The sequence below is a fragment of the Camelus dromedarius genome, chromosome 4, assembly GCF_036321535.1.
Source record: "Camelus dromedarius isolate mCamDro1 chromosome 4, mCamDro1.pat, whole genome shotgun sequence".
NCBI classification, from domain to species: domain Eukaryota; kingdom Metazoa; phylum Chordata; class Mammalia; order Artiodactyla; family Camelidae; genus Camelus; species Camelus dromedarius.
In genome coordinates, this window is record NC_087439.1 from 22,565,453 (window position 1) to 22,588,244 (window position 22,792).

Consider the following 22,792-nt stretch of genomic DNA (forward strand, 5'->3'; position numbering starts at 1 on the left):
GGGCTGCCACAAACCTTCAATTTGTAAAAAAAAAAAAAAAAAAAACCCACTATCAAAGGACAGTTAAATGAGGTACATCATTGGTTGAGAGATTTTTCACGTGACTTTTAAGATTCTATCTACCTCTTAGATTCTAAGTCTAAAAACCAGCTAAAATAGAATTTGGAAATTTGCTTCCAAGAGGTAAAAACTTTCAAAATGAATACAATAATAAAAAATCCAGTGTATCTTCACTCTCTAAGAAAATGAGTGTCATATATCTTCTGCCCACAGTGAATACAACACACTTACATGTATAAAAAAATTAAAACAGAAATTTCAAATAAATAGAGCTGGGAGACCAGAAGGGGGAGCTCTCACACCCTGGGATAATAGCTGAGCCCAAGAGAAAGAAGAAAGACTCTTCCTTCTTGGCAATGAAAAATCATGGATGCTTTGTTCACTATAGAGCCCTCTCAACTTCCTTTTCCCTTCCATAAAAGTGTTCTTTCCTTATGGGCTCACCATGGTTGCAGACTCTGAACTGCAATTCTCTGCTGACTGAATACTAGAGAATCTTTGGCAGAAGAGAAATCTTTACTGGAGAAATATCTGGCAGTCTACTTGTTTTAGGTCAGCATATGCATGTAATATTATATAATACAATATAATATGCATATCATATAGTATAATTTACATATAATGCAGTACATATGTGTCCTTAAAAACTGCATCCCATTTCTGGTTCATTTTTTACAGAATTCAGTTACACCATTTCTCTTGGCTACTGTGTTGTCTGAGTTCACAGGACCAATAGGTAAATTGTATGGAGAAGAAAAAAATTGGGAACTAGAATACAATATAGGACAAATTACTAAAAAAATGAAGATATTAATTTAATGGACACACAAGGCATACTAAAGTTACTAATGTTTCATTCCTGTTTCCTTATCGGTAAATCACCCAGCCTCTCTGGTCACCAACTCTTGGTTTGTAACTTGATCTCTTGGGTCCTCTAAGTCCTAAAGATCAAGAAGTCAGGAAAAAAAAAACATCATCAAGTAATGCACAACACTCTAGAAGAATTTAATGTCCTAAAAACTAGGGCTCACCACCTGAATAACTCCTGGGATTATCACAGCATTCTGATAAAACACACAACTGAATTTCAGAAAAATAAGAGAATAAATAAAGAGATGTTAAAATTATCTTGGGCTTTTCTCTGCTTAATAATGCAGTCAAATGTGCACATTCTAGAAAGAGTCCCATCAAAAGTTTTCAATATAATATTGGGCCTCCTCCCTTTTCTCGCTAATGTTGGGAAATACTTAATTCCTTAGTGTCCTATCATCAGTATCGGATGGTGATCGAGAAATGAAGTCTAATGACAACATACTTTCTCTCCTAAAAATAAAACAAAAACTTTTAAAAGCAAATGTAGTATTTTTCCAGTCCTTCCATATTGGTGTTAATGTTGAAAATAGAATCCAGTATTTTCATTTGTTTCTGGACACTTGTTCTATTACAATAGCATTATGAATTCTTATATTTAACCAAGACTAAAATGTTCCACATAATCTTTTCTTTCTTGATTTTGCATAAATATTCTTTGACTTTGGATCTTCCTTGAGACACAAATTGTAGGACACTTGGAATGTTTACCTCACTAACTCTGAAAAAGAGAAAAATAATGAACAAAAGTGGCTTACATTTTATCATGTTAAAATGACAGTAAGGAAAAGAAAACTGTATTTTATTTCTATAGTTACTTCAACCTCATAGAATATATAGTATAGATTAATGGTCTGTTAAAAAATCTTCTTATTGTTGCCGGTAGTATGCTCAATTTATCTATTACATTTTCACCAAAAATTTATTGCCAGGTTATATGCATGCTATTATGTAAATGGCAACAATTTTCTCTTTCTCTCAAGGGTAATCATGGTTCATACGGTACTTATATTTATCTAGTATACAAAGCTTAAAGGAGTATTTCCCAGTGAGGCAGATTTCAGATCCAATTTATATCTCTTTCTGTCTCTAACTCAGAAATTTTCCCACTTATTCCTCTTCCTTGGCCCCAGAATGAATATTTCCAAGTAACTTACTATTAAAGTCTCAATATACAGTTATCATAGGTTGTTTAAGAGTGTGTATTACATATCATATATACACACACACACATATACATATATATATAAAAATTTGACTTTCATGATTAAGTGTGTGGAAAATGTATAGAAAATTCAAGTTACAATAAATGACAAGGTGAGACTATTGTAGGGGTCCAAGGTTAGGCAAATGTTATTTAACCATGAAGGAGACAACGATACTCACATTGTATATTATTATTTATTGAGTATGAGGTACTAGGCTAGCCGGCCACATACACGTTACCTATCCTCTTCACAATAGCCTTGCGATTGTCACTGCTAACCCCAACTTGCAGAAGAAAACAGCATAGCTTGCCTGAGGATATACTGCATAACCAGCAAGTATCAGAGTAAAATCTTAAATCTAGTCTGATTCCAAAATACACTGTTTTCCCACTACGACATGTTGATCATATCAATACCCTTAAACATCATAGTAAAGAAAAATCTGGGAAAAGATGAAAAATTTAATTCTTCTTTCTATAGTTTGTTTTCTACTTACAGTCCAGTTCTGACTTTTACCTACTCTTAATGCATATAATTAAGTATAGTTATGGAAAAAATAGTACTTTTCAAAATTATAGAGATTATAGGACTATATCTTCTGAGAAAATATGTAACAATTCTAGATACAGACACTAGCTGTGGTTCTGGAGAACTGGCACTTAGATATAGGACAGACTTCAAAAGATCTAGTAAAGTAAATAAACTTTGGAGAAAAACGTAAGAGAATAGTGTATCAAAAATTGTCTTCATTTTGTTGCTCTTTCATTACTGTTACATAAAAACCCCATTTTATATAACACATACAACACCATGTAGAAAGAACATAAACTCTGTAGGCAGGCAAACCTGAGTTCAAATCCAGGTTTTATCACTAATTAATGTGCTACTGTGGGCACTTATTTAATGCCTCTGACCCCAGGTTCCTACTCTATGAAAAGGAGTAGAAAACTAAGGTTTTATTCATTTAAGATATTTCACTGAGAACTTTATACCAGACAGAGTTCTAGGCCTTAGAGATACATCACTTAGAATGAACGAATGAATGAATGGAATCATAGTAGGCACCGGGAATACAGTTTTCAGTATTTTCTTTCCTCAGAGTGCTTACAATCTGGTAGGAAAAATACTTGGAATATAATTAAACAAGTGCCTTTAATAAATCTCTGATAAATGCTATAATATAGGCAGTACAAAGTGTTACTGTAACACACAAGAGGACATCTAAATTGCTCCCCAGAGGAACTGAGGTACAAGCAGATACAAAGATAGATTCAGATTAAATCAGACAAACAGGAGGGAAAGAAGTGCTTATAGAGTATTCCAGAAAGATGGCATTTCTCAAAGCCCAGAAGTCAGAGTATATAAAATGCTTGAGCAATTATAAGAATTTCAGAATGGCTGCTATAGAGGGTAAGACAGAAGCAGTGAAATTTTAGGAGCTATAAATAGGCTTGAGAGACATCACAAATGATCAGTAGTGATATAACAAAGCCTTGGAAATCAAAAGAACACCTAAGAAGTACATAAAGAATGAGACTCGGAACTGGAAAAAACATCGAATAGTTCTGGCAATGAGATAAATAAGAAATGTGAGGTAAAGCAGCAGCCAAATATTTTAACACAGAGGTGAATGTATAAGAAAACACAAATTTTCAGAGTTCAGAAATGAAGTGTGCCCCAAACTGGAACAGTTAGTGAGCTGTAACTGCTACGTGTGTGTGTGTAATTTGCTTGCAAAGTTAAAATACTAAAATAAGTACTAAAATAAGTCTGCATTCAATTCAATCCTAAGGTTAATAATTAAATAATGACTTTAGATTTTTCTTATCCAAAGAAATGATTAAAGAAAGTCATAAATTTCATAAATTAGAACTGTCCAATGAAATAAAACAACAACTAATTGATTTATAGTTCATATAAAAAGTCAGTATGTCAAGTAAATTAATTTTGCTATGTATTTTAAGACTATACATCAGGAAATTTCAGTCTATTTTGTTTTGATATGTGTAGATATAATGCTATATTCTCCAAGAGCAAAAGAATAGAACAAATTTTCTTTTGAAATATTATTATAAAAATTTTAACAGCTATGTATTTTGTGGCACTGTGTCATATTTTTCTTGCTCTGCTCATACCCTGGGACTGGTCATCTTAGCACTGTGCAGTCACAAGGAGTAGGCTCTTCAGGGCCATGAAATAGCAGTAAGGTTGCTTGGGATACTTCTTGTTTGTTTGTTTTACTTGTACATTTAAAAACTTAGCACATTATTAATAAGAGCAATTTTCAACAAACTACTTATGTGTGTTGACTTTTCAGTGCACACGATATACTGTGGGACTCTTTGTTCCTAGATCTGTGGTTGATTGGTTGATGCCATTCTCAATCCTGAAATCTTGGCTGTGTTTAGACTACCCAGGCAATTTCTTTTCTTTTACACACGAAGAAAATAAAGTACTTGGGGGAAAGAGAAGCAAATGAAACTCTAAGGGTAGCATACAGTTCAGTATGAGCTCTCTAAAAATAGATGAGACAGTTATTATATCAATACTGACTTAAGGTATGATTATAAATGGTTTCTAAGAGCTCACTCTTGCTCATTCTAGTTACAGACCTCCCTCCCCCGCCACACACACATACAAACAATAAGTCCCCAGCTTCATACTTCCAGACTCTGACTGCAAATAAGGAATTACAGGGTATACAACAGAGAACATAACTAGAATTAGCACATTTTTAAAAATGTTTTCTGACACAGAAAACATAAAAACCACTAAATATAACAGAGAAAAGAGAAAAGTGCATCTACTGAGAAGAGTTTCCATTCCCGTGGGAATCACAAGGGGTAAATCCAGGAATAAAGCAGCAATGCTAAGCCTAGCCGTGCCTTCATTCCTGATGGCTTCTGCACGTGCACTAGTGTACTTTTACAAGAATCAGGTTCCTTGTCCTTCTTTCTTAATTCCCTACCAAAAACAAGTAATACAAATATTTTACTGCACTCACATATATATTATCTTACAAATAAATAATCATGTATGTATCGTTATTGCTAATATTCAAATATAGATTTTAAATTTTTAGCAAGGTTCAGAAGTGTAAATCATTCTAAATTCATGTTTTATATAAGTCTATATGATACGTAAACAGATTTGAAATGGTCTTATAGAATGAGACCAGCATTGACATTAATCTACTCATGGAATTAAGGAAAAAGGGGAGAAGAGAACTGCTAACTAACCAGTGGAAGAGGGGTACAAATAACTCCCCAAAGACTGTGTTCGGTGTTATATGTGGTTCCTATTTAATCCTCGCAACAATAAAACTGCTATTATGAGATAGTTGTCATTATTGATACTTTACATATAAAGGGAATACATTTTAGTGAAATTACCTTTTCTTTTTAAGTTATCCTTAAATAGGCAAAAACATGAAAAAGATACAGAGAATATTAAAAACAAATTAAGTTTGAGCAATATTATCTATCAATCTGTCTATCCGTCTATTTGTCAAAAGAAATCTACTGCAACCTAATAAAAAATACACATTCTTCTTGTGTTCACAAGGGAATCCAAAAAAACAGTAATTTCCAAGGCCACAAAGCAAGTCTCAATGCCTTCCACTTTCTCAATATAGTTTAGCATGGGTTTTAACTACATCATGAGATAAGCAATTCTCACCTTGTTGTGACACCACAATCTTATTTTGTATAAAGTTATACAACTTTAATTTACTTGTAGAGCTTTAATTAAAAACTAACTTACAGAATGCCCCAGGTAAGAAGAAGTCAAAAGACAAGTATAATTTTGAAATATCAAGAAATACTACTTAACATTTTACTAAAAAAATGGAAACAGTAACCAGAAAACTTGGCTAAGAGTTAAAAATGATTATCACTGGAGTGACGAAATGGGTGAGGTAGAGTTACTACTAGTTTTTTATTGTGAGCATTTATGTGTTACCTGAGTTTTTAAAGTAAATGTGTGTACATACACACACATACACATAAATGTATATAAAGTATAGTTATACACAAAATAGAGATAGAAATGGATTGATTATGGGCATGCTGAACCTCAAATTTCAGTACATATAAGGACCCAGTCCTACTGTATAAGCTTTTATACATATCAAAACAAAGGATACATATAAATTATTTGTTAAAAAGGACATAGTAATATTTAGAAAATGTAAGCATGTCAGGTAGAAATGTCATTTAGCTTCTTATTTCTTTCATAGCACATGTCACAGTTTTTAAGTATTTTACTTATTTATTTTTACTTATTGAGGTTTGGTTTTTTTTTCCTTTCTCCCCTAACCTCTGAGAACAGAAACTTGCCTTTTGTCTTCTCCTATGACCCAGGCATCTAGAACACAGATGAAAACACCAGACTTGGTGGACTCCAGAGGACAGAAGAACGGAGTTCATAATGTCTGGAGAACAGATCAGTAACACACTACAGTTGAGGCTCTGAAAAGGACGCAGGCCTAGGAGGACTCACGGAAGTTACACGCTGACTGCTTTTTGGCAGTGCTCCCCGCGAGGAGCCCCAACTTCAGCCACCCCAGGTCTGCGCAAATGCCAGAGAAGACCTCCCTGCAGCAACGAACAGCAACCCATGATTCAAACACTGGCCTGTGCACACTGCTTCCTGTTTACAAAGCGCCAACTCAGCATGAGAGGAATGATGTTTCCTGGATCAATATAGGACTTCACTCTGACATCTTTCAAAACATTAAATTTAATGTTAAAAAAATCCCCAGATTTGGATATATTGCTATTTTCTGAACTAATTTCAATTGGGTCAGCTCCAACTCCAATTGAAAGTATATATATTTCAATTTTAGCATATATATATACACATACACACACATACACATATATATTCTCATTTGAAAATAGAAAGTTATTTGGAAGGAAGAAAATATAAGATAAATCTATAACTCGTATTTTATTAAATGACTACTAGATATTAGATACCAGTTGCTATCTAGATTTTACAAATATTTTCATTTGACTCTGATTGTACATGTTTGTGTAATGCACATACACGTGTATGCATGTATACATATAATGTGTGTGTACAAAATTACTGTGTGTGTGTGTATGTGTGGCTAGTGAGCCAGCACCTTCCTTCTGTTAGTGCAGAGCTCTAGATGCAATAGAAAACAAAGAGAATATGAAGGTTGGAGAAATTTAATAGAGAGACTGGGTGAGAAGTTAACTAGGAAGCAGGGAATAAGTTTATAGGTATCAGGAGGGTTCACAAACCTAGATGCATATTAGAATTGCCTGTTCAGCTTTTAACACTACCTATATGTGAGCCTCCATTGTAATTCACTTGGTAGTTTGGGCATAATAAATTTCCCCAGGGGTAGCGGGTTAGATTTTATGTATCAGAAAGTTATGTCCAATCCTAAACCCTAGTACCTGTGATTGTGACCTTATTTAGAAATGGGGTCTTTGCACATGTAATTAAATCCAGGATCTCAAATGAGATTATCCTGGATGAGGGGTGAGACCTAAATCTAATGACTGGTTTCCTTATAAGGGACAGAGGAGGGAGATTTGACAGAGACACAGGAAAGAAATCTATGTGAAGACGGAGACAAGACATTGAAGTTAGGCTGCTGCAGCCAGAGAGCCAGGAGCCAGCAGAAGCTGCAAGAGGCAAGAAAGGATACCCTTCATAGGAGGCTCTGCTGACACCCTGATTTTGGAGTTCTGGCCTCCACAATTGTGAGAGAACAAATTTTTCTTGTTTTAAGCCATAATGTTTGCAGTGATTCATTGCAGTAGCCATAACAAATTCCTATTTGTAGGAAATGTTGAAATCACATGAAAACTAACTAGAAAAAAAAATAATCGCATGAGGTGATTTTCCCAAAATATAAATTCCTGGATTCTATGCAAGAGCTACTGAATGGGGGAACCTTTCGGGGAGGTGGTAGAAGTGTTGTGATCTTTATCAGTAATAAAAACCCAAGGTGATTCATATTCTTAAGCAAGCATTTGGGGAAATGCTGAGTTAGGGCGAGGAACTAAAAACAGCTGTTTTTAATTATTTCTGCCTGTGGTTTTCAGTATACCCCATCGAGGCTTGCTTAACTTCCTCCCCGTCTTCTGCACACACAGCCTTATTCCTCAGGTATGTGCAAAGGAGGGAATTACAACCAATATCAAATGCAAAAACACGTCGCATAGCTATAATAAGAACAGGAAGACAACAGAAGCTTGCGTACCATTTCTAAACAAAATTAATACAAATGTTTAAACATAAACATATACAAGAAAAAACAGAACAAGACCATCTGGGACCCAAAGTATAAATCTGCAGGACATAGGCAGGAAAAGAGCTTCTCAACTTCTTATTGCCAGACTGGAGAGCAAAACACAAACAAGACTGAGAGGAAATCAAAGCTCTCAATCAAAGAAAAGAGAAAAATCTAATACCTAATTTCTAAAAATGGTTATCTTCATATTGAGACAAGTTATCAAACAAATAATAGAACAAACATTTTTGATCTCATAATATTGACTGTCATTTGAAATAAGTAAAGGGAAAGATGAATGAAAATCAGAAAATAATGTCTCAATTCCAAGTGGAAATTTTCAAACTCTATAGAGATGCAAAGTTTATGCATATCACTGACAATCATTCTAGGATGGATTTGTTAAAACATTTTTGTCAGCATCTTTAAAGAGACTATTTGCTCATAAAATGAATTCACACCAAACTTACTTGTTGATATAATTTTCAGATAAGTATACATCATGAAAATTCTATAAACAGAGTGTTCCTGAATTTTTAGCAACATTTTTGATGAATCTTGTCATGATAAATAAAAATATCATGCATGTAAGATGAAACGATGGTAAATTTAAGTGCTTGGGTACCGGATTTAAAAATGTATCCACACAGTTTTAATTACTGGGTCAGTTTTCCCCAGGATATTTTTAATTGCTTTCCAAAAAGTTCATGTCTCTGTCACCACGATTTGGTTACAGCCTTAACATTTACACTCTCAAATCTCTGAGTTGCACAGACCTGGGAGACATCATTGGCATTATAGATTCCAAACTGGAAGGCAGGTTAAGAGTTACTAGAGAATGGAAGTCTAACAGGGATAGTATGGAATGGAAAGCACCTCATCTATGTAATATTTTAAAATATGTGAGTAAGGAAGAATCAGAAGACCATCAAAATAAAATTTTAAAGAATGTTGAAATGTAAACATCAGAAGTACCCCAAAGGAGAGATCTAGTCTCTAAGAAAAGTTTAGATATTTTAATTGACTGGGACTCAGTATGTGAGTTATAATGATAAGGCTGCCTCAGAAGACTGTCTTAAAAGAAGTCTAGAATCAAAATTACTGAAGGTAATAAGCCCACATAATCTGTTGCAAAAATTCCACATATGAGATACTATGTTCTGTTCAAATCTAGGCCATGAATCTTTTTAACTTCAGGAAAAATACATAAAATGTATCATTTTAACCATTTTTTTTTGTATACAGCTTATTAGTGTTAACCATGTTCACGTTGCTGTGCGACAGATCTCTAGAACTTTTTCATCTCACGAAACTGAAACTCTGTACCTACTGAACATCAACTACACATTTTAGGGCATCAATCTACTAAGGTCATTGAAAATTCAAGCATGTGTGTAGTAGGGCAATCAGCAGGGAAGGAGCCTACAAACGGTCCTGTCAGGAAATCGAACCAAGCGGTGTGTTTAACCTTTGAAAGAGAAAGTTCAGCTACATGCGCTGGTGCCTTTGGTTATTTAACAGGGATCCTGTGGACAAGGTTGCAGATTCAGACTGTGCAGCTGCAGAGGACAGGGTAAGTACAGTGAGCAGAATCTTCAGGAAAGCAGCTGTTGGCTCCACAAAGAAGGAACATTCTGACAACTGATTATTGCCTAACAGTAAAATTAACCACTGTGTGAAATGCCCAGTTACTGGTTTCTGAGAATATTCAGACAAGGACTGGGTAAGCATCTCTAAGGGCAGTTTTAGAAGAACTCATACTGGATGAGGGTTTGAATTAGATAACATCTACCGGCAACTACCAAAGCCTGGGATTCTCTGGACAGACAATTAGGGATGAATGGGCCTGAGTCCTAATGCTTGCCATGTCAACTAACTCATTCTGCAGCTTCAGACACACAACTTCTAGGACTTCAGAATCCTTATTTATAAAGTGAAGAGCTAAAATGGATGTTTTTCTTATCCCTTGTAAAAGAGAGAGAGGGAATGACTGAGTGAGTTAAGTAAACGAATGCAGGTAGGAGTGGTACTACTCCTTTCGCCATGGCACTCACTGGTCCACTTATATCCAATACTAAGAACAAGGAGACGCTAACTGCCTCCACATTCTGTAGCTCGAAGCCAGTATTTGGAGTTATTTATAATAGGAGAGTACTCCACAGTCAACCTGCAGAAAACAGTGGATCCAAGGGAAGGAGAGAGCCCATGAGAATCATCCATAAAATCGTTAGAGTGCATGAGAAAAGAGAACTGGTTGGATCTGCTCAAGAGGTAGACTGACCATTCAGGTAGACCTGAATTTAGAGAAGAAATAAATGGACAGTGGTGGCAGGTCTAGGAGATGGGTCATTAGGAGAGCAGTCTGCTCACATATGGGAGAGAAAAAAAAAAAACCATAGACTCAGCTATAGAAAACAAAATGTCTTTTGTCATTATCAGCAAAGCAGCCAAGAGGATGCCCACCAAGCAAAGGGGATTCTAGCAACTTAAGGCTAAGAGATGCATCACCTGTGGTGGGGATGGTGAGGACCTGGGATAAAAGAGATCTCGATCTAGAGGTGAGGGAACTCTGAAGAATGAAGACAAAGAGAAAAGAGAAGAAAGAGGAAGTTAAAGAAACTCTGAAGAGGGGTGAGACCTCAGGCTTCCCAGAAGATCTCACAGAGAAGCCTCTCAAGAGAGCTGCATTTTTCATGTGTCAGTGGGCTGTGATATTCAGAGCAGCAGAGTAAAAGTTACTACTGGACCTACTTAAAAATATGAAACCTATTTCCTCCATCTGTCCCCTCTCTCTGAAGGCTTAAACTTAAAAAAGAGAGAAGTAGAGAGTGAAACAACAGAGCACAGTCCGCTCTCATCCAAGTTCCCCAAACCTCAAGTCTAGGGGGCGACAGGGGAGGAGAAAGCTTTGACTAAGATCTAATACCGGAGTTTCAAAAATGCGTGAGTCAAGTTACAGAAATGAAAAGTTACCAGTCCCCATGTCTGCCAAGATGCTACGAAGGAATGGCAGTGCAGCTGAAAGCAGTGCCTGGCAATGATCCTATTTTGTCATTACTCCATTGGGTTAATGATCCCCATTAAAATTGCCATGCACACATGGCGGTTTTTTTCCTTACAAACTTAAAAAGTAACAATGATACTATACTTAAAATCAGGAACTTAGTTTTTCTAATAATATAGCTGAATATATCTTTGACACAACTTACACTGATTTAATTGGGAAACGATTTCTCTTTGATAGCTCGCTCACTCTCTTGTGTGTCTGACACTTGCCAGTTCTCCTTCTGATAGTCTTTGCTCCTTAATTATGTAGAGAAAATTACAAGCACATGTAAAACTAAGATTATAAGTACATAAGACAGAATTCTACTGTCTTCATAGATAGAAAAGATCCATAACATGGAGTAATAGTAACTTTGCAAATCTGTATGGATTTTTATTTATACCCCATTGAATTATCTTTCAATCTGTTAATAAACTTAGCTATTTTCCTAAGTTAAATCCTTTGAACAAATCAGAAGTTACCAACTCACATTAAGATATACTTATTAAAAAATAATAATAAATGTAAGCTATGTTGAGATACTTGGAAGACAGAACAACCCAAAGATTGTTGAAGTTTAAAATAAACGACTATACTGTTTTGGATAATAAATTCTCCAAGGGGCAAAATGCAAGTTTGTTTGAAATATTCTTATATTTAATCAGGAAATACCCTTATATTTAATGCTGCAATTTGGAGATGGGAATGACATTTATCTGGATAACTGCTTCCATTAGAAATTAGTTTTGCATATTTAAACATAATTATATCATTAAGTATATGTAAGATAAAATCAAATGTGGATGGTGGTTCCCTTAAATCAGTGGCTCCTGGACTAGCAACATGAGTATCAAGGTCAACTGGGAATTTGTAAGTTCTTAGGCCCCACTCAAGACCTACTGCATCAGAGACTCTGGGAATGGGCCCCAGCATCCTGTTTTTTTAACAAGGCCTTTGGAGATTTTAATGCCTGTTCAAGGTTGAGAACTACTGCCTTACTGGTACTCAGACTTGAGTACCAGTCATATCACTTAGAAAGCACTAAAAATACTGATTCTTATATCCTATCCCCAGAGATCCCTTATTTATGTAATCTGGGGTAAGGCGTGGGCAGGTGATTTTAAAACTCCTCAGGTAATTCATTTATTAACAGCTAAAGTTGAGAACCAATGCTAAGTCCTATCCTTGAAATGTGACTGACCGTTTAGTTCTTCAACACACAGTCCACGTCCTAACATAAGCTTCACAGTTTTAACGTAGCCTCTCTTGTCTGCAGCATCGATTTATGGATTCTTCTTTCTACACAGGAAACCTACTAACAAAGTTAAAAGATTATCTAAAGATGAAGAAAGAAACCTCAAGGGCCTTCCTAATTGTGTGTTTGCCCATGTGTAATCTCAGCCTAAAACATGCAATCAACTTGTTGTAAAGGCAAAGGCGAGTAGAATGAATTAGGTTTGTAAATAGGTGATGGTGAATTCCACTGAAAATCTGACCTGCTGTTACAGTACCTTCAGCTCCTAATTACTACCAAAGCAGTGCTAATCACAGGTTTCCTATGTTTTTAAATCCAAATTTTAATATTATCTTCAATGTAAAACAGTAGTTATTAAACATAACAAGAAGTTATTCAAGGAGCTAAAGTGTAAAAAAGCTAAAAATAAAAAGTGATTGCATAGTCTGCAAGTTGGGTTTAATTTATGAGAAGTTGGCCAACACCAACAGGAAAAGTGAAATAGGATTAGTTCAAATTTTATAATGGTGCTTAATAAAACTGGAAATTAGCTGAACCTATATTTATTTCTAGATTATTGCCAAGTAGAGAGACTGCTTTTTTTTTTTTAATTGTTAAACAGTTTACTTTTTTGTCGTTTTGTATTCAGTGCAGAGATAATTTCTGGTAAATTTAGAAAAATTTAGGCCATTGTCTCCTACAACATTAAAAGTGAGACTGTGTCTAGCAGAGCTTCACTCAGTAGATGTCTACTGGAATGAATTCTGAATTAAAGTGACAATCTGCAAGATAAATGTATGTTGCTGAAGAGAGGGATGTGTTTGGAAAGAAACAAGTCTCTTATGTTGTAAAGCAGAAATGGTAACTGAGACTAACCCATATAGTTCACTGCCACTCTCTAAAATTTCTAACTTTCAGGACCACACTATTTGACAGCTAAATTTCACAGTGCGTATCTATCCAGCGGTGTACAGGAGGCATCTTGGACCAGCTTGCGGGAGCTGATTCTTAAATTTTCAAGGATTCTATGAGTCATTTGTGAAGCACACAGCCATTATTTTAAAAAATAATAACATGTAATGTTACACTTAAATAAACGAGGGTAATTAATACTCAAGATTCATAACTTCCTAATTATTTTGCTTTCAGGGTTATTTACATCTCCTGTATCTGTACTGTGGAAAAACTGTATTTTGGTTTGTACATCTTTTCTCAACTCCACATTCACAAAGTCATGTTGGCAACTTGATACTGGCCATGGTAGGAGTAGTATTTACACCAAAAAAATAGGCACACACCAGATCAGGGCTCCTCTCCACTGGGAGATGTAAAAGATTTACCAATACACCGATGAATAAAACTCATTATAGGTGTGTGGGCACTTGAATAAGGTTATTTATGGATATATATAATGGCATTATCTGCCCCCTATTTGCACCCTATTCTCAGCTCCCAAATAAAGTCAACCTGAAATGGCTAAGTTTTAGTTCCAAGCATAGGTGGATTCATGGGCTGGTCCCGGTGTTTATTAGCTTTGTGACATCAAGCATGTTATTATTGTCTCTAAGTTTTGATTTCCTTAACTGTACTATGTAGACAGTAATATGTTTCTTATAGATTTGCTGTAAAGATCCAGTAAGAAAATATGTGTCTAGACGCCCTCCAACCCTTGTTCCCCTCACTTTCATGAAAAGTATGTAAATTTGCTGACATGATTACTTTTACTTATTAATGAAATTTTAGAATTATTTTTTCTCCTTTGAGTCAAATAAATTATTACGAAAATAAAGGAAAAAGTCTGACTCTACACCTGTTACTAAAAATAACTCAGCTCAAAGTCCTAATCAAAGTTCTCTAAGAGCTCATTATTTATTTTCCTAGTCATGTTGTTTTCATGGCATTTCTCATATGAATTGGGACTTTGATTCCAGGGCTGGCTCTGTATCTCATGTTTTCAAGTTGCTTGTGACTTTTCTTGTATACTGTAGATGGAGATGCTAAGAGCAGAAAAGCAATCAAGTTTTCCTAAAAAATTAGAGCCATCTAGAAGCAGACCCAGCCAGATGATTAGTCTGGACACTGTTAAGAAGAGAGGATATATTGGTCAATCCCCTTAACTGGTCAGGCTTTGGAAATTCTACTGTAAAATGCACAATTAACTGTGCTTGTGTGGTACTCTATTGCTTTCTTCCTCAACACTGCTGCTGTCTTCCTTACAACGTCAATTACAAATTAGTGCTACTTCCATTATCTATATGGTATTCACAGGTTACAAACTCAAATGTCTACAGGGACTTAACCATGTAGTACAAAAAAATTTTTTAAAAGAAAATTTTAGGTAAACAGAGAATGTATCCCCTAAATAGAGGGATTTAAATTGAGGGATTAAAAAAAAGGCTTATTTCCCAACTGTTAGAAACACATGGGGCCAAATTATTAAAAATATATACCCAGCTGTATTATATTTTTAATAAATATGTTAAGCGTGTCTAACATGTTTCCCCATGGTAATTTAAAACTCCATAGCCATGCCTGAACTAAAGCACAAGTCTTAGAAAACCTAGTTCCTTCTCTTATGTTTCACTATACATTACTGAGACAATGATAATACAACCTGCTGAAACATGGGTACAAATGGGGGCAATTAATTGTGCCACATTATATGACAATAAATATTTACTGTTTTCAAGAATAAGAGGATCAGTGGAAAGTGACCAGGAATTTTGCCATTAACAAAAATATTTTAAACTAATAAAAATTCTGTCCTTCAGAATTATACGACTCTGTGGAAATGAAACAATTACCATGGTAAATCTGTTACACAGACAGCCTGCTACGTGTTCTCAGCCTGCGCTGCGTGTTACTCTGAGACTGTACACATGCACACAAACAAGAAACGTGTCCTTCTCATTTACTCCAAATGTCACTTGATGAGCTAGTCTGTTTGAAAAATTTAATCATCACAGACATGAGATCAATGATGCACATTTGAGGATGTCCTGTTAGCCTTATTATAATCACTTCCTATTAAAATGATTTTACCCAAGGATATGGTTACTGCCTCATGAATGGGACATATTCTGAATTTATTATTCAAATACAAACTCAGGCCCAAAAGGCAGTAATAAAAAGTAACAGATCTTCTGCCTTGTTGACTTAAAGAAACAAACAGCCTTGTAAGGGGAATTAGAGTGATAGAATCTTCTGTTCGACAGTCTCCCCTGACAGCGTGCTTCACTCACTACTTACCGCAAGACGCTACTTCATCTGTCTGGTCACCACAGTCGTCTTCCCTGTCACACAGCCATGCTCTGGGGATGCAGCGCCCGTTTCCACAAGAAAACTGGTCCACCTGGCATGTTCTGGCTAAGAAGATCAATTCATGTACAAAGAATAAATTTAGAGGCCTTTTGAACAACATTAAGGATAAAATAAATCACACAATAACCCTTTTACACAGAAGGTATTATGTTGCTCTATTAGATAAAATATTTTTAAAATATAATTTCCTTAAATTTTTGGTGATGCCAGCTTGCTTGTCTTTTCTAAAGTTCACACATTTTGCCCTTCAATTAAAGTGAATGCTAAGTCACAAGATATTCAACAATTCTCATGCACTTCCATAAATGAAGCTATGCATTCATTATTTTAAAATTTTTGCCTGGCACATGCTTATGAATATATGGCTGAATTATCTATCCAACTTTTAATGAAAAAGGAATTTTGCATACCCTTTGTCAATAAACCCAGAAACTTGCTGTAATGTGGGAGGAAGGCTTTGGAGCGATCAGGGTAACGGGTTTTTAATTATGGGGTCAGAATTTTCTTTGACCTCTAACATTTTCAATGCATTTATTTCTTAATCTCGAAATGATCCCAAGTATGGAGCAAGAATGCAGCAAATATTCTCTAAAACACACATTTAGCCTTAAAGTGGATTTTTAAAACTCACTTTTCAGTACAATTATATAAAAATGTATAACTTTTTAATCAAAGCATATTAATGAACTTTGCTTTGGGTTCTCTTAAAGGCTTCAATGAACACACTCACAGAACCCTGTTTTCTGTTTTAGCCAAAGGCAGTGGTTTAAAATTATTCAGGAAAGGGGTTACGTTCTGTAAGGAGTTTGACTGCCTTTTTCTATTACAATCAATTCAACTTTTGAAGGCATGAGAGCCTAGACAGCTTCCCTAATTCCTCTCCCAGGCCTTAGTTTGTCACATACTTATTTTTAAGCGTTTGATTTTCTTTCCTTTTTTTTTTTCTTCCTTTTGTCACTCTGAGCTGCAAATCTGTTCGCATGAGTATCAGTATCCCATCACTCCTGCTTTTCATTGGATCACAGAAAGCAGTGGGATACTCAGACCTGTTAGTAGCTGGGTTAGATGAGGACTGGACAGATGAGAAACAATCAGGCTCTGAGTTTCTGTGGCTATGATTAGAGAATATTTCTTAGTTTATAGATGTCCTCTTCTTTCCTGGGTTTAAGAATCATAAGGATGTGTTTCTGTTTCCTCAAAACACCCTGTGAACTTAAACACTAACAGTTGGTATAAAATAGAGTATGGTTCAAAGTCATCCAAACACACTAGAATGGATTTCTGTAAATCAAGGTTTCAAGAAAGATGCTTCATTCCATAAATCTGCAAGTTCTATCTGTCTATATAATATAACCAGATTGACTAAATGATCACCTTCTCATCACTAGATTTGTATCAAGAAGATGCAGACTTTACCTTTTCATTTCTTTTCTCCATCAGATCTAAGTTAGTTTGGAAGAGAGATTAGCGGAGCAGCCCCAGAGGCCTCTCATTTCGTAGCAAATGCTGCTCTAATGAAGAGGAAATTTACACCTCCTCAGTGGAATTGTTTATTTAGCAGTGAATCAAAAATTCACTGTCACAATGTGATTTTTTTTCCCACCCATCACTAATTATGCTTCCCCTGCAGTCAAGGAGCACTGAGAAATCTCACAAAGCACAGGAACAATACGGAGGGGGAGGAGGACAGAGCTTAACACATTGTTCCTAAACTTTACCAGTCTTGTATTTTAATCAAAGCATTCTATTTAAACAAACAAACAAAAAATCTATGTCATATCAAAATGTCTTCTTCAGTTTCTCTTGTAATAGTCTGATTTTTAAAAATACATCAGGTTTTCTTAATGTAACCATATCTGTCTAGTTTGAATTTAGTTAAAATGTAAGGGGGGATGTGACAAGAGCAAATGTTACGTAATCGAACCAGAGTTCTCTGATGTGGGAAAAAGCTGGTTTGAAATTCTCTAGGCTTGAAGCCTTGGATCGTCATGGTTACAATAAGGAAAAAAGAATTTCGAATCTAACTACTCATCTTTGGCCTCTGGGCCTCCCTCATAAATAAACATAAATGTTTTTTGTTGATGGGGAACTACTACCAAGCCCTGACTAGCAGCTCTCTTCTGCCCCTTTGCAGGTTCCGTTTCCTCCCTCTTCCAGGCATCGACTCCAACCCTCTGTCCCCTACTGAGTTCACCTCACCCTCAACAATCTATGCTCATCACTCATTTTTTTTTTAGTGAAATATTTCTATTTCCTAGAAAAGTATATGGAGTGATATCATTAATACCTCTTTGACATCATGTAGTTCTATCAAACCTTAATATTTTTTATTTGCTACAGATTTTGTTTTATTAAAAATGTATGCATTGTAGTTAAATTTCAAGACCCCGTGCAATCTTTCCCAGTCACATGTCCTCTTTTATAGAGGTAACTACTATCCTTAATTTGTTTTCTTTTTTCACCCCCATACATATTTTCATTCCTATTTTTTTGTACATTTGTAAATTAACAAGCACATATAAAACTTTTTTTGCATTTTTGTATTTTGTATAAATGGTGCTAAATTATTTATATTCTGCAACTTAAAATTGTCTTAAAATTAATTCCTATATATATATATGAGTTTTTGTTTTTCATTTTAATCATAAATAGCATTCTATTATATATATATCTCCATATTATATTATATTCTCCTGTTACAACGTATTTGACTTGTTTTAATTTGTCACTACTACCAGCACTAGGGCAATGAAATTCCTACTCACATTTCTTTGTGCGTAGGTATTAGAGTATAAACCTAGAAATAGAATTATAGACTTGAAGGTATGTACATCTTCACATTTATTGGATTTGGCCAAATTGCTCTCCAATGTACACAATCAATTTGCATATCCACCAAAGGATATGCAATGCATGTATGACAGTTCTTTTTTTTTCCCCACAATCTTGCTAACACATGATTTTATCAGATTGTTTTTTCCCCTAATTAAATAAGTTGAAATGTTATTTAGGCATTTTTCTTAAGCTTTTTGGGGTAAGGCTTCACTTAGACATCACCTCCCTCAGGAAGCTTTCCCAGATGGCCAAAGACTAATTAGTTGCTCTTTTATGTGCTCCCATTTGTGAGTCAACTTAGCACTGTGAACACTGCATTAGAATGGGCTGTTTACAAGGCTTTCTCCTTGTCTTAACTCTTAGCTTCTTAAGGAAGGTTTTTTTCCTCATCCTATCTCCAGTGCTGTGATAAATATTTATTGAATTAGATCCATGAGGGAGAAATCCCAAAGGAACATAGTAGAAAATTGGCTTCTTGTAGGAAAGAATTTTCTTTTAGATATAAAGTAGTCACAATGCTAAAGGCTACAGGATATTGGATTAGAGTACAAAATAATCCCCTAGGGAAAATACTTTATCTAGGATATATACCCATGTATAAACCCATATCTGGAAATGTATAGAAATGACCTGTCAGGGAAATTATCTAATGAATCTGCCATATTTTTCCAACATGATCAGCTACGTGACCTACTTATTTTGGCAAAACAAAACGGAAATACATTGTAACATGACAACATAAGTTTTCAAAGCTAAAGGCATATTTATTTTTCTCTTTCTCCTTTTTTTATTCAATTTCTAAAGGTTTACAGTGACTGTAACAGCCATCATACTTACACTGACAAGAAGACCTAGTAGTGAGTGGCAGAGTTCAGCTGTTGTCACTTAAAGTGGCACTTGAGGTACAAGCAAGCTGTGTTCTATTTTCTAGTGGACCATGGGCCTGGAGTATTTTAAAAATCTTACTAATTAGGATTATCTGTTTGCTCTTACGCACAGCGTCTTCACTTTTACTACTATGAGTCAATAGTTAATTCCAAACGCTCCTTTAAAAATTATGTAGAAACAAGGAGATTTTAAAAATCTAATAGAAATGAAGAAGATATGATATTATGAACTGTGTTAGCAATACCTTTTATTTTAAGGCAGGAGCTGATCTATCTGTTTAGGGTATAATGAAACATAGTCTCTGAGTTGAGTCTTAACCTTAAAGGAATCATAACTGCACTAGTTTGGAAAGATGCTTCATTGTAAATTGTAGTCCTCTTGTAAGAGCAACCTGGGAAAAGTTAGATGACCATACCTAAAATTCTAGCTAATTGGGATAATACAGTGTGGTACAAGGAACGATGGCCTTGGAGTCAGATGGATGGCGTTTCCCCTGAAATCTCACCAGTGATATGAGTTAAATCTCTCCTCCCACCTCCCCTGTGACATGAATGGACATGAAACCAGGTGCCTAGGACAAAATGGGTCTGCAGAGGGTCAGAAGGTCTTTTGCAAAAAAACCTTACAACACAAAGAATATCTTGAAAATAATCAGCTACTCTCAAATATTGGACCAAACTTTTATTCAAGGGACCAGAGAATAACCGGGCCATGGACCCTCAGTAAATATGTCGCTTTGGAAAAAGCTGGTCAGAAAATGAGGTTGGGAGTATAGAAAGGTGACTGTTTTGTTTTTGTCACCATTATTGTTTCGTACATGGTGCACAGCTCTCTGGAAACAATTTATAGTTAATTCACACTTTTTCAGAGCTGAAAGAAATCGATGAGGAAAGTGAGGTGCAGGGAGGTACAAGTCTTTCCAAGAAGGCCAGTGGCAAAACCAAGAGTACAAAGCAGGCTTCTTGACCTCTTGGTCTTTTCCATATGCTGCCTTTGCTGTTCTCACTACTATGTTATAGTAATTTTTATTTAGTAAAGCTTATTTTGGCAAAGAAGGAAGGTGAGGGAGTTGATACGTTTTGACATTAGTGTATGTAATGATTAAAAAATTACTGATCATATTAATGAGTCACCAAATATATTACTTTTTCACCATCATTTAAAGACAAGCACTAGACTGCTGCTAGGCAGTATTATTTTTCAACACTTATCTGACTAATAACGACCTTTTTGGCCCTCTGTTGTAACCCAATACCACAAGCTGGATATTACCATTCAATGAGAATCTGTCTAGGGATTCAAAGATTTATTGCAATGGGATAAATTATATGGAAATGTAAATAGGCTTAGTGGTCATGGGACTTCAGAAGGAAAAATAAATAAATAAAAACACCCCACATAAATACTGTGCCAGAGACAGAAAACTATTTACAGAAGTATTCTTTAGCAGACTACATAAAATACATAAATTATTTTTCAAGGTTAAAAAAAAATAGTCCTGCTTGTGAGGCAGCTTCCATTACAGTATGCTAACAAACCTCCACCTCCACCACCAAGTAGGGTCAAGTCTTGCCCAAGGAGTGTGTGGACAGTTATCCAGAATGGATAGATAAGGTACCAAATTACTTTGGAAAGTAGAGTCACACCCAAAGATTAAGGATAATGTAATTTGTATTCTAGCCTCTGTGGCATCAAACTCTGACTTCATTTACTATGGCAATAACCAGATCATCAGCACAAGGAAAGTTCAGCTTAGTTCAAGGCACTGACCTGCATTTGTATGGAGACTAGCTTTGGAGATTTATGTATATACCCAAGCAAACCTTTACCTGCACAGGTTTGACTGGATTCGTCCTCGTTGCTCCCACAATCATTGGCTCCATCACAAAGCCATCTCTTGGGGATACAGCGATTATTCTTGCATTTAAACTGATCATCAGGACAGCTATGATTGACTGTGGTGGGAAGGTGGAGGGAGAGGAGAGAAGCAAGTTTAACGATTTAAAATTGGATAAAATTAAGATTATTTTAAAGTATAGTCGCAAAAAAGTTATAGTAACTGTAACATAGTACAATAAATATGTATCTTCTGTCATTCATTGCCTCATATTTTATAAAAATAACATTCTAGGCTCTGTTAAAATGTAATATTTTTATAGAAAATATCAGTAATTAAAGTTCATATAAAATGAAATAGATTCATTTTTTATGTCTTCACTAAAACCAACTATATCCACTAAGTTTTATCGCAATAGGTGATTCACTTTCAGATATTTCAACAAAAACATTGAAAATAAACATCAAATTTTAATGTGAAATGAGGACGTATCAAATAACTTAATCATGTATCAAAAATACTTGTTCTTTAACCCGCACATCCACTCCAGTACTTCTTGAAACATTAAATAAGCTTAATTTGGTTAGGCTTTACTCAGTGTTTCTTGGGAATGGAAGGAAAACACAAAAAAGAAAAATGTATCACTTGTGTCCTGGTGGTGTTGCTATATATGAGATCCAGCACAATTTTAATAACAAAAATGATCATCATGAGTCTTTTCCCCTAAAACAAATGCGCAGCCACAGCATTTACTGAGGACACAACCAATCCTTACGTGAGAGTCTGTGCACAGTTAAGGATTAAACCTCCAATATCTAAGCACAACGGGAGGCCAGCTTAAAGCTAGCCTTCGGTGATGACTTTTCCTGCTTTCTGGAGGCTAAATTCCTAACTGAATTGGCATGTTCTTTAGCATTTGTTTCATAACTTCAACCTTGTTTCTGAAGTAATTTTCTCTGTGCCCAGTAGTTGCACTTCTATATGATAAAAATAAATTTTGATATTAGTTTTACTTAGAATTTGAAAAACAGCCATTTTATCATGCTGAGTAATAGCAGGGCACACACTGCATTCATCTAAGGTAGGAGCCTAATTTAGCCAGGGAAGATTTAAAGGAGGTAAAGATTACAAATTAATTATTCAGGAGGTAAAAGAGATGAGATTTATTGACAGAATTGAATATGGACTATACCTAAAATAGAAGACTTTTGGAGAAGCCAAA

General features: G+C 35.3%; 1 protein-coding gene across 4 annotated transcripts in view; it reads right to left on the minus strand.

Moving 5' to 3' along the window:
• LRP1B (LDL receptor related protein 1B) overlaps positions 1-22,792 on the minus strand; it is a 1,592,931-nt gene that overhangs the window by 629,815 nt on the left and 940,324 nt on the right. For all 4 annotated transcript variants that reach the window (XM_064484732.1, XM_031451350.2, XM_064484731.1 and 1 more), the window contains exons 17-18: positions 21,563-21,688; positions 15,939-16,055 (exon numbers count right to left, since the gene is read on the minus strand). In XM_064484732.1, coding sequence (XP_064340802.1) covers positions 15,939-16,055; positions 21,563-21,688 — 243 coding nt within the window. The remainder of the gene's footprint in view (positions 1-15,938; positions 16,056-21,562; positions 21,689-22,792) is intronic.